The 12,783-nt window shown below is 44.9% G+C and overlaps 3 protein-coding genes across 3 annotated transcripts; 2 read left to right on the top strand and 1 right to left on the bottom strand.

Moving 5' to 3' along the window:
* The first annotated feature begins 1,836 nt into the window (after window positions 1–1,836).
* On the top strand, window positions 1,837–2,466 carry LOC133930210 (uncharacterized). The gene has a single exon (XM_062376878.1). It carries the CDS (start codon window positions 1,837–1,839, stop codon window positions 2,464–2,466), a length of 630 nt encoding a protein of 209 aa, XP_062232862.1.
* Window positions 2,467–4,491: 2,025 nt separating this feature from the next.
* LOC133930581 (beta-1,3-galactosyltransferase GALT1-like) lies at window positions 4,492–11,508 on the top strand. The gene is made up of 8 exons (XM_062377254.1): window positions 4,492–4,830; window positions 5,966–7,033; window positions 7,425–7,654; window positions 7,868–8,149; window positions 8,835–8,963; window positions 9,051–9,230; window positions 10,507–10,614; window positions 10,814–11,508. The coding sequence occupies exons 2-8, from the start codon at window positions 6,265–6,267 to the stop codon at window positions 11,021–11,023; spliced, it is 1,908 nt and encodes a 635-aa protein (XP_062233238.1). The 5' UTR covers window positions 4,492–4,830; window positions 5,966–6,264; the 3' UTR covers window positions 11,024–11,508.
* Window positions 11,509–11,716: 208 nt separating this feature from the next.
* On the bottom strand, window positions 11,717–12,367 carry LOC133930209 (protein DMP9-like). The gene has a single exon (XM_062376877.1). It carries the CDS (start codon window positions 12,365–12,367, stop codon window positions 11,717–11,719), a length of 651 nt encoding a protein of 216 aa, XP_062232861.1.
* Between the last annotated feature and the right edge of the window lie 416 nt (window positions 12,368–12,783).

The following is a 12,783-nucleotide window of genomic DNA, read 5'->3' as shown; positions in this document are numbered from 1 at the left end:
GCAACATCAATTATTTTCATAGTATTCGCTTAGTTCTGGCACTAACTTTTAATGTCATATGCCGAGTGCAGATTTGAATGGGAGTCTATGCGTGTCCATGAGGGATTACTACTCCTACAAGTTCCTTATACGGCCAGGGATATTAAACCTAATATTGTTTGGCAAACGTCTTTTCTAGCAGTTCGCGGTTGATACATACATCAAGATCGAGAGCTTGCGGGTGGACTACATATGGGCTCATCATAAGGAGTTAAGGGTGGACTTGTACCAAGGCTTGGTGGACAACATCCATGCTGGGGAGGGTAGAGCGGACGCGATTGGCAAACGGACCGTGCTGGCTACATCATTTATCAGAGGACCTCGAAATAAGATGTGTCGGTACATGGATTATATGGCTTTAGTGTGGAAGTATGGGAATTCAGACGTCTTCCTCACAATGACATCCAACCCAACCTGAGAAGAGATCACGCGCGAGCTCTACCCTGGTCAGATATCCCAAGATCGTTCGGATCTTGTCATGCGTGTTTTCAGAGCGAAGCTAGAGGAACTAAAGAAGCAATTTCTTGATAAGCACATGCTTGTCAAGGTGAAGGTCTATGTCTATGTGGTGGAGTTCTAGAAGAGGGGTCTACCACATGCCCACTTCCTGCTCATCATGCAGGGGCAGTACAAGCTCACATGTCTGGAGCAATATGATTGTATCATCTCCGCTGAGCTCTTAGATAAGCATAAGTACCCAGAGCTATACAAGATGACCATCAAGCATATGATGCATGACCCTTGCGGTGTGTTGAACCACGATTGCCCGTGCATGAAGGACCATCCATCATGCAAGAATCATTATGCAGCCTTTCAACGCGACTACCTTACAAGGCAAGGACTCATACCCGATGTATAGGAGATGTGATGATGGTCGGCATGCAATGGTTCGAAAACACGAGCTAGACAATAGGTGGGTCGTCCCATACAACCCTTACCTTCTGCGACTGTTCAACTGCCACATCAATACTGAGGTATGCTCGAGCATAAAGGCCGTCAAATGTCTATTCAAGTGCATATACAAGGGCCATGATCGAGCGTTTGTGACTGTGAATGGGGCTGACAGGCTGAAAATAACGGCAACATCGATGAGATCAGGCAGTATAAGGACGCGAGATGGGTGACCCCTCTGGAAGCCTTGTGGAGGATATACGGCTTTGACCTAAGCAAGAACTCACCACATGTGATGCATCTACAACTTCATCTGTCAAATATGCACATGGTTTCGTTTCAAGAGGGCCAAGATATTCAAGAAGTGCTCAATCTGAAAAATGCTGAGAAGTCAATGCTGATAGAGTATTTCAAGGCAAACAAAATACACGAGCATGCACGAGGTATCTTGTACCGGGATTTTCCTGAGTGGTATACTTGGCAGAAAGGCAAAAATAAAAAATTCTAGCAACGAAGGAGACGAGAAGGTGGATAAGTTGGTAGAATCGTGTCAGCTCATCTAGTCGAGGGGGGACGCTACTATATGCGAGTTCTCCTAAACCACGTGACTGGTGCCACCTCCTTTGATGACCTAAGGATTGTTGACGGTACCTACCTTTCGTGAAGCTGCAAAGAGAAGGGGCCTGATCGAGGCATACCACACACTGGACGAGTGTCTTACGGAAGCCGAGTTATTCCAGATGCTACCATCACTTCGAAGGCTCTTGCAACAATACTGGTATTCTGTGAGCCCAACGACGTGCATGTACTCTAAAACAAGCACTTGGAGGCAATGTTGGAAGACTATCATCGCATCATCCATGAACACTTGCCGTCCAATAAATAGTTTTAATAGATATCAGAAACATGCTACAGTCAATAGGTAAAGATATACGGCTGTTCTCTCTCCCTGAGATCGATGAGGCACATGAAATGGCAAACGGTGTGCCTAGGGAGATCTTTGAGGAGTCCACGATCAAGCTTGAACATGAGGACACAACTCTGTCAGACTCCCTCAATGCCGAGCAGAGGGCCGCCTACGATGAGATTCTATCTGCTATTAATAGTGACGAGGGCGACGTGTTTTTCGTGGATGGACCAGGAGGGATAAGGAAGACTTTCCCATACAAGGCGCTGCTTGCAATGATACGTGGGCAGGAGAAGATTACCGTGCCAACATCTATGTCCGGTGTTGCAGCTTTCATAATACCTGGAGGAAGAACCGCACACTCATGCTTTAAGATACCACTGAGTGTTGACGATGGGGCATTCTGTAGCTTCACAAAACAGAGTGGGGCTGCTAAGCTTCTGCAAACGGTTTCACTAATTATTTGGGACGAAGCCTCCACGATTAAGAGACAAGCGATGGAAGCGCTGGATAATGGCATGCGTGACATAATGAACCGACTAGAACTGTCGTTCGGTGGGAAGACGGTTGTGTTTGGTGGAGATTTCAGGCAGGTCCTCCCTGTTGTCCGAAAGGGATCAAGGGCTTAGATAATTGATGCGTTGCTGAGTAGGTCGTACCTATGGGATTGCATGCGTCACCTAAAGCTTGTACGCAACATGAGGGCACATAGCAACATGTGGTTTGCCGAATACCTACTGCGCATTGGTGGTGGCACCAAGGAGGCCAATGGTGATGGCGATGTACGTCTTCCTGACGATATATGCGTGTCGTATACAGGGGAGGACACAGACCTTGACAAACTGATAGACTATGTTTTTCCAATGCTTGATGATAATATGTCGAATCCAAACTATATCGCCTTGAGAGCCATCTTGTCCATACGGAACAATTGTGTAGACCAAATTAATATGAAGATGATCGGTCGCTTCTGAGGGGTGGTGGTAGTGTATCATAGCTTTAATCGTGCAAAAGACGATCCCCATAACTACTACCGCTTTGAGTTTCTTAACTCGTTGACACCTAACGGGCTACCTCCACACGTTCTGAAGGTCAAGGTGAACTGTCATATCATATTACTTAGGAATATTGACCCCGCAAACGGACTTTGCAATGGGACGAGGCTGGTGGTCCGGGGGCTTCTAGAGCCATCGATGCAGAGATTTTGCTAGGCAGTATGCTACAAAAGAGGGTTTTACTGTCTCAGATCTCCTTGTGCCCCTCTGATGATGAGATGTTTCCTTTTACAGTAAAAAAAATAGTTTCTTGTCAGACTCAGCTTCGGAATGATAGTTAACAAGGCACAGGGGCAGACCATCACTAACTGCGGCATTTACCTGCCCGAGCCGGTTTTCTCTTACAATCAGTTATATGTTGCGCTATCTAGAGCCACCGCCAGAGAGAACATCAGGATTCTCGTCATCTCAGTTGATGATAAAAAAGAAGTGCTCAAAGCAAAGTGGGACATACACGAGGAACACCGTCTACAAGAGAGGTTCTTACAGCATAGACAAGGTATTCCTTTTTTTTGTTGAAGCATTTGTCTTTCATAATGGATTTTTGCTATCTCCTTGTGTAGTGTTCTCTTGTATTAGCTTCAACGAGTCAACTATATATATCATCTCGTAATTTTTTTCCTCCTATTACAACGCATGAGCATTTAACTAGATTGCTTTAAACTACTGTAGGATTGCAAATGCTAAACAACTCTAATCCTACATTTTTTCTATTTCTGTAATTTTTGTATCCTGCGTTACAACCGAAACATGGACACATAAGGCTAAGTGAACAAACAAAAGGCCAACAAAACGCAAAAGGAGCAGCAGCTTGTCGATGGTGCGGAGCGGACGTGGACGCGATCATTCCGACTCCGCAGGCTCCGGGTCGCAGGCAGTGTCCACGGGCCACAGCCGCATCGTCGAGTTGGCAGCCATGCGCTATGGTCTTGATCGGCACGCTAGCTGTTGAACCGTGTCTGCTCGAAGTGCTGGCTGTTCAGCCAGCAGAGGGGCAGCCTCGATCACAATGAAAATGTGGAGGACTTTTTACGACATTTTTTTGCAAGGTTTAAAGTTAGTGTGAGTTTTGTGTGAAGTTTTGACTAACAAATCGGCTGTGAAGGTACACCGTACCCAATTTTCTACGGCCAAATATGTGGCCGCAGCATATCCGCCTCTCCTGTAAAATAGGGGCCGAGGCTACAGGAAAGGGCAGAGCAAGGCACGCGACGCGACACCCAAGCAGCGTGACTGGCACGGACGAAACGACTCAGTAAAAAGGAAGCCTTGGTCCCCAAAACGCGTGTCCCCTGGTCTGCTCGCTCAGCCCCGCAGCACCCCGAGGCCGAGGGAGGGGGGGATTTCCCAGTCCGCGCGCGAGGTCAAGCTCGAGCCGCCAAGTGATCCCGACCCATACCCACACCGGAAAGCAGCAAATTTTATAAAATACTTCTGAAAATAAGATTTCTATTTATACCATTCACCTTTAATTTAAAGGTCTAAATATATTCCTATTTATATAGGGAAGAATATATATTAACACCTTATAAAACTCTAAATATTAGACCAAATCTTATAAAATTTACTTACCCGCACCCACCCACGCGACCGCGGCTCCTCTTCTCTTCTCCGCCACGGACAGGAATCCAAGTATCCAACTCCGCGACACGCGACGGCGCCTGTTCGCCCGGTCGCGGTCGGTCGGTTCGTGCCGTGGACTTGAAGCCTCCTTCCTCACACCGCCTTCGACTTCTCCTGCGCTTCTGTGCTCCCGTCCCCTGCCTCCTCCGTGTGGCTCCCGGCCGGTGGCGTGGCTTCTTCGAGCCTCGCTAGCTCTCCCTCGCTCCTCCGGCGGCCGCGCCGCGGCGACGAGCTGGGAGGGAGGGTCCGCGCGCGCGCGCGCGCATCAGCTCTCCGCGGGGCCGAGCAGCCGGGTGGCAGCGCTGGTGATTCCTGGTGAGTGATTCTGGCATTGGGCTTGTGCTTTGCGAGCTTCGGAGTTGCATTGTGAGATGGGGAGTGGCTGGGTGGTGGCTCGCGCGTTGGACTTGCGTCGCGCTGGGATAGTGGGGTGGCGATTTCCGTAGAAATTTGGGTGCGTCCATGCTTGTGCCTGTGAGCTTGTGTTTTGCTTCGTCTCTGATCTTGCGTGTGGATTTCGTGCGCCAGATTCGTTGGAGTTTTGGTGATCTGCGCATTGCTAAGGCATATGAGTATCTGAATGGTATTCCCTTTTTTTCATTTTTTTTTCTTCAAAGGAAATTTGTCGGTGGGTTGACGCTAGATTTACGGTTTCCATTTCGCGCAATTTCTTTTGCTAAATAAAAATGGGTATTTTATTTTCTGTAGTAGTTTCTCCCTTTGCTTTTCTGTGATTTGTGTCTGAAGCTTTCCGTGATCTCTACGCGGTGTTGCTCCAATAGTGTCGTTCATTTGATTCAGTGTGATTAGTAGCTCGATTTTTTTTTCTCTCCTACAAGTATCTTTTGATTGGAGCTTGGTTATGTTAGGCGCGATTCGATTTTATGATTTCATATATTTGTTCTAGTCCACCCTGACGTATTTTTATGTCTTTTTTTTTCTTTTCCTGCGAATCACCCTTAGTTCCCCCATTTTGACGCGAGTAACATGCTCGCTGCTGAACTAGACATCTGATAGGTTGACTTGTTAGTAGTCATGGCTACCTGGCTTTGTCAGAGCTGCTGAATATGGGGTGTTCAAATTGAAAATTCTTAATCGTATCATGGCGAGGTAAGGTATGATGTAGTCGTGGTGCAGTATTGCAATGTGAGTTCGTCTGGTTGGGATGTTTGTTCTTTGTGGAAAGCAAGCACATGACTGATATGTTACACAAGTACACATATCTACTCTCTAGCCATGGGTTTTGTATGTCACTTGAGACAAATTCTGATATGTTACACAAGTACACATATATGTGACTGGAACCTTCTTATTGTTCTATACGCATGATTTGTACTTGATGTGCCGTTAAACCTTGCCCTGTATGCATGAATGAATGCCTTTGATGCAATCAACATCTCAGTGCAGTTGTTTAGAAACATTAATGAGAATGTACCTTCTTCTTTTACAGCATAAAGTTCATTCTTGTTTGGTGGCTTCTTCTTGTTACAAGGGCACACCAACCTGCCTCAAGTTTTGTTGGTACACTTATTTGTGATTATAAAGCTTAAATGCACACCTGGGAACATTTGTGTGACTTTAAAGTGGTTGCTGAGTACCAGATCAGGCTGACAGTTCAGCAAGAATTGAGTGAACTTTCTGGTTTGGATGGTTTGGTTCTGAATAGCATTTTTTGAAGTTATGTGATGCTTTAGGTTGAAATATAGTGAATGCAAACCACTGGCCAACTTGTCAGAAAGGTTTTGAGTGATGAAGAAATGGCATGGTGGTTTTGTCATAGTATCACTGTTCATTATCTTGATGTTAAGATATGTGTTATTGGATAGCCTGCTTGCAGAAAAATCCCTTCAATATGTCTTCCAGCAAAACAGTACAGCAGCACTACATTGGTTGGATGTTCCAAATCCGCCCGCAATCCAGAATCCACAGAACTCCTCTGAAGTAATATCAACCAAACTCTTGGCGTCCAACCTTTCCATTACCAGAAATCTCTCTGATAGAGAACTACAATCCTTGCATTCTTGGAATCATTTGAAATATCTTGTAACTCATGCCCATATCCTACCAGATGGAGTGGAGGCAATCAGGGAAGCTGGGGTTGTATGGAGGAAATTAAATACAGTCCTTGCATATGATGATTCATTTGTTTCTGTAAATGACAGCACTCAGAAAAAAGACAAACGAAAACAATGTCCATATTCTATTCGAAGAATGAATGCTACAAGGTTAGGTGATAGATTTGTCTTAAAGATTCCCTGTGGATTGCTTCAGGGCTCTTCCATTACTATTATTGGTACTCCTGGTGGTCTTCTGGGTAATTTTAAGATAGAGTTAACTGGGGCAGCTGTTCCTGGTGAACCAGACCCTCCAATTGTCCTTCATTACAATGTCCGCCTTCTTGGTGATAAACTTACAGAAGATCCTGTAATAGTCCAAAATACATGGACTATAGCTGATGATTGGGTTTCTGAAGATCGTTGCCCTTCTCCTGAATCGGATGCTAAGGACATTGCAAAAGGTACACTTCTTTCAGTGGTCAATATCTTACTCAGGTCATGCTAGAACTGTGGTAATACAGTATTCCATTGTGTATGAGTGATTCCTTCTGAATTTGGCTTGCAATATACTTATATCTACTTGTTGAAGTATTGAAGCTAGGAATTTACAAAAAAAGTATAATGAAAATATTATTTAATGTGTTGTTGCTGTTATATATCTCCATAGCTGTGCATTTTACTGAGGTAATGCAGCTGAAATGTCCTGCTGGTTGATCTAGATATGCACTTGTTTGTTCATTTGTTTTTATCCCTTATGAGTTGTTCAACAAAATGATTTGGGTTGGTAGCAATAATATATTTAATCTTGGTCTCAAGATTGACATCGGTTCTTTGCCTTCTCTTGTTTTACAGTTGATGATCTGGAAAAATGTAGTAACATGGTGGGCAAGGACGAAATCTTGGCATCTAAGTTACATTCTAACGTTTCAGCCATGCCACCTGCAAGGAAAAAGAATGCAGAACCTAGAAAATATTTTCCCTTCAAACAAGGATATCTTGCTGTAGCAATTCTTCGCATTGGAGCCAACGGGATACATATGACTGTAGATGGCAAACATATCACTTCCTTTGCATTCCGAGAGGTAAGTCTTGCATAAGCAATCTGGCATGTCAAATACCATTGCCTCTTATGACAATTTGTATGCAAAATGGTTTACCCTTTGTGCTAAAGTATTTGCCCTTCCATAAACGCTATCAGTGAACCTACACACTATTGTAGTGCTATCAAAATATGTTTGCATTGTGTTATACTGTTATTGTTATTGTTTTTACGTATTGGACTTTCATGTCTCTAGGATTTGGAGCCGGAGTTTGTTGGTGAAGTAAGAATTGAAGGAGATATCAAATTGCTGTCTGTGATAGCAAGTGGTCTGCCTACAACAGATGACTTCGAGCATGTCACTGACTTGGAAACATTGAAGGCTCCACCTGTCCCCATGGATAAAGTTGTTGATCTTTTCATCGGGATCTTCTCTACTGCCAACAATTTCAAACACCGAATGGCAGTCCGTAGAACTTGGATGCAATATGATGCTGTCCGCTCAGGAAAGGTTGCAGTTCGTTTTTTTGTTGGCCTGGTAAGAATGAAAATGTGAAAGAGGACAACATATCTTATGGTAATTAAACCATATAGTAGTTGTAGCTTTGTGTTTTTATTATGGTTGTATGCTTACGTGCAATGTATGCACAAGACAAATAGTGCAGGCAGATGGATAGCAGCATACTAGAATGCATCACTCATGTTAATATGTCCTAAACAACATGTTGAATGCATTCATATGGTCAATCGGAAATATAAATTGCATGCAACCAGTGTTACCTGGACACCCGTGTCCAAATTTATTTGCCGAATCGGACACCCCGAATCCGGGTTGGATTCTGACACCCGTTTTGGATTCCGAGTTGTATTTCGCGTGTCCAAATTTTCTTTGCCGAATCAGATACTCGAGTCTAAGTTGAATTCCGACACCTGTGTCCGTGTCCAGGTAACATTGCATGCAACTACTCCTTTATTGAAGGCATTTCCGCCTATGTTGATTGCATTCCCTATGTAAGTGTTTGCAACTTATCACAAGAAAACACACTTTTTATCATTACTATTGTTTAAACAGTTCTTCAACGTGACATTGTTACCGGTCACTCTTCCATCTCGTGTTTCTCACCTTTAGTAGTTTGAATTAGAGCTCTCTACTTCAAAGTTTATTCTCATCTCTACTTCAAAGTCTATTCTCATCTGCCCCTTTTCCCTTCCATTTTTAAAAGCATAAAAATGAGGTGGTGAATGAGGAACTCTGGAATGAAGCACGAACATATGGAGACATCCAGTTGATGCCATTTGTGGATTACTACAGCCTGATTCTTTGGAAGACCATAGCCATCTGCATTTATGGGGTATATCTGATTTCTTTGAATATTTTATTTCATTTAGAAGATCACTTGGTCCTATATTTGCATTTTCTAAGAAATTTCCCCTTTCAGACAAATGTGCTGTCAGCCAAGTATGTGATGAAAACAGATGATGATGCTTTTGTTCGCATAGATGAGATACTTTCTTCCCTAGAGCGAGTAAATATCAGCCATGGACTGCTGTATGGTCGTGTCAATTCTGAATCTCAGCCTCACCGGGATCCATATAGCAAGTGGTACATAACCCCTGAGGTAAATCTGTCTTAAACTATTTATATTTGTATCAATAAATGATGCAAATATCATCATTTTGGCACATGGAAAACTCTTCCTCTAGACTATTGTGAGCATGTGTTTTATCCACTGTTCTAAAAAGTGGATTTGGCCGCTGCCTGTGCTTGCTTCAGCGTATGCAACGCTCGTGTGCTCAAACTTTGTTTAAGTAGCAGCGTTAGGTGGTTAGGCAGCTTCTGTGTGGTGTTTAAGTATGTAACCGCCTGCATAGATGAATAGGCAGCCAAAAGGTTCCGAGCAGAGGACATTCTAGCTGCTAGGGCCCAGCTTAGGCATTGAAAAGCTGATATGACAGAGACCACCTTGTACAGAATGCTTGCCAGCCCCATATGTCAATGCAGTGCTTCGATTTGTATTTTCTTTGTTTGCATTTAGACAGATATTTATTTATACTGCGTTGTAAGATCTCTTTGGCTGCGAATTGACTAGATGCTTCTAAAACAAAAGGATAATGCTTGTAATTCGGGAAGTAGACATGTTCCACATTGTGCAAGGTTGCAAGCGAAAAGATAAATTTATGAACATTTGTCAACACACAATATTGACTTCTTTAGGTAAATGTTCAGTACTGGTAGGTAAATGTTCAGTAATTGGTATGGGGAATCCACAATATATGACTGGTTAAGCTCGTGCATACTGTTTAAGCACAAAGCAGTGCTCCTTCGTCATTTGCTACTTTTTAGATATTATGCTAACAGATTAACACGGCATGATAAGAGCTGATCGCCCTCTAATCTTCGGGCTTCTCCCATCGAGAAGTCGAGAAGAGGCTCTAATCATAGCCGATTGGCGGGCAAAGCCCTTTACTGAATTACTTCTTGGTTGCTTTCTAGCTACAGACTCTCGGGTGGCCTTTATAGTTTAGGCACCAACTAATACATGGCAACCAACTGTCCAACTCTAGTACGGAAGTACGTAACTATAGAATGCTAGGACTCTAATATGGAAGTATGTCAGCTATACTCCTATAGATATATCTGATACTCGGACTCCCTAAAGATAGCAAGAGATGGCATACTAATAATACCTGGAGTTTCTATAACAAACTCAATCTAACTGACTAGGACTTTTAGGTATCGACTCTGGCAGGGTTGATGCATGTATGGTTTCCGTAACATTAGAACAATGGTTTTTAGGCATATGCTTTTGCTGTTATCTTAAAATATTTTGATTTGATACTCCTGTCATTTATGTGGTGGATCAAGTGTAGTGATTAATTCTTTTCTTGATCTAGGAATGGCCTGAGGAGAGCTATCCTCCATGGGCGCATGGGCCAGGATATATTGTTTCAGAGGATATAGCAAAAGAAGTTTACAGGAAACACAAGAGAGGGGAGTTAAAGGTACTGCCACATTTCTGAATTTCTTTTCATGCTGTTATGGAGTGGTTGCAAATATAGAATTCCCTTTTGTTGCTTCAGTTCACATTAAGGCCAATTAGCATTTAAAATGCCAGGCTTTACTAGCAACTGGTTTCTACTGCTGTGCTCATGGCATTGTGAATTGTATCTTTACTGGGATCGTGCCATTCTTGACTTGCAGATGTTCAAGCTGGAGGATGTCGCGATGGGGATATGGATCAATGAGATGAAGAAGGATGGCATGGATATCAAGTACGGTAATGATGGGAGAATCTTGGTCGAAGGGTGCGAGGATGGGTATGTGGTTGCCCACTACCAAGAACCAAGGGATATGATGTGCCTCTGGGACAAATTTCAGAAAACAAAACGAGGAACATGTTGCAAAGAGTAACCGAACTAATGCCAAGAGTTACTGTGGCTGCTATCGTGCCATTGCCTGAAGCCGTGAACCGACACATTCAGGCTAGGACAATCTTGATGGCCCGTCTAAGAGGATTCGATTAGCTTATGGGTGGTCATTACTGGTTACAGAATGGAAGGCGACAAAGTTTTGGATGTCATCCAGTTTCTTTTTATCCGCAGTTGAAGAGTTTCAAGTCTAACTAGGGAATACATTACAGATGATGTAGGTCTCTTCTGTTTTGGGCATAGGTAGGAGGTTGTTCTTTTGCTCGTAGTGTGGCTTCTTCTTGTACCATATCTTGTTAGAATGTAGGATACAGTGGCTGCAGATTACATTAGTATGATAGATGGAGAGACACTATTACCATTCTTTCCAAAGGATGCATTTCGTATCTGATGTAAAGCTATTTGACAACTAGTATATTATATGATCCATTTCATATTCACTGCATACATAAATTTTCTTTCAAGCTATATAGTCCCAGTCCCATTATAATTCACTCTGAAGATTTTCAAATTAGTAGTACAACTTAGGTAGGACTATATCACATCCCGTTTTACAGTTACAGGTACTGATAATACATGAAGCATAGAAAGATCAAGACATCATTTGATGAAGGCACATGATACAGGTATTGAAGAAAGTTACACAGCAATGCTTTGGTCAGGGATCTGCTGTACATCATGCAGCCAAGCAACCGATGCCGTGGCGCGAGTTGGGGAACACCAAGAAGAGGCCGCTGCACACGGCGCCCACCATGAGCGGGAAGCTCTCCATCACCTCGTCCATCTCCTTGCGGTGTCCGGGGAGGAGGCACCCGGAGACGCGGTAGTCGGCGAGCGCGACGGCCGCGAAGACGAGCACCGACATGACGGCGTGCACGACGTCAACGAAGGCGAGCCGGTACCTGTCCTCCCTGGGCACCTCGACGCCGAGCCCGGTCCTGAACAGCGACAGGCCCCTCGGCGTGACGAAACCGTAGTACACCTTCCCGTCATGCGCGCGGAAGCTGTCGGTGAAGTGGAAGAGGAAGCAGGAGGCGGTGCAGAGCGCGAGGAGGGCCCTGAGCGCGGCGACGCTGACGGCGGAGCAGGAGCCGTCTCCGGACGCTGCCGGGAGGAGCATCTCGAAGGCGAGCAGCGTGCCTGTGGGGAGGAAGTTGGCGAGCATGGACATCTTGGAGAGCGTGCTCTGGACGCCCCTCGCCACCGCGCGGCGCTTCCGCCCCGCGCCACCGCCGGGCGGTGACGTCGCGGCGCGGGGGGAGCGGCTGCGCGGCGAGCCGCCGCGGATCTCGACGGACACCGCGCCGGCCGCGGCGTCGCTGTCCATGGGTGCTTTCTTGGCCTGAGAGCGTGCAACTGCCTTCGCGGCGTTGGCAGAGAGTGACTAGTGGCGATGGCTTTCTGAATTCTGAAGGTGGTCGGTTTGCTTGGTTGTGTAAGAGGGGCGGGGGCGGGGGCGCGCGCGTGGTTGGCGAACGTTGGACGGTTTTTGAGTTCAAACGCCATGCCAAACTGCCGCTGCGCCTAACTGTTCCCTCCGGTCTATTCAAATTACAGGACGCCATGCATGGTTCACTGCCAAATGTTACGTTGCAGCTTGCTTGATTATATTGCGAGGGAATCGATCGTGATGACTGACAGGACGTGAAGCAACGAAGCATTTACATTTTACAGCACAAGCGCTGAACTTCATTTTGTGTGTGTGTGTATATTGTGGGACACTAAACTTCATTGTTGGGAAGG

The sequence above is a fragment of the Phragmites australis genome, chromosome 10, assembly GCF_958298935.1.
Source record: "Phragmites australis chromosome 10, lpPhrAust1.1, whole genome shotgun sequence".
Taxonomy (NCBI): Eukaryota; Viridiplantae; Streptophyta; class Magnoliopsida; order Poales; family Poaceae; genus Phragmites; species Phragmites australis.
The sequence above is the reverse complement of the archived record's forward strand: the minus strand, read 5'-3'. Positions and strand labels throughout refer to the sequence as shown.

Excerpts from the sequence above, each read along its gene's own strand:
- LOC133930210 (XM_062376878.1), top strand. The coding sequence starts at position 1,837 with ATGCTACAGTCAATAGGTAAAGATATACGGCTGTTCTCTCTCCCTGAG.
- LOC133930581 (XM_062377254.1), top strand. The coding sequence starts at position 6,265 with ATGAAGAAATGGCATGGTGGTTTTGTCATAGTATCACTGTTCATTATC. Across the intron at positions 7,034-7,424 it reads TGCTAAGGACATTGCAAAAG|TTGATGATCTGGAAAAATGT; the intron begins GTACACTTCTTT and ends CTTGTTTTACAG. Across the intron at positions 7,655-7,867 it reads CTTCCTTTGCATTCCGAGAG|GATTTGGAGCCGGAGTTTGT; the intron begins GTAAGTCTTGCA and ends TCATGTCTCTAG.
- LOC133930209 (XM_062376877.1), bottom strand. The coding sequence starts at position 12,367 with ATGGACAGCGACGCCGCGGCCGGCGCGGTGTCCGTCGAGATCCGCGGC.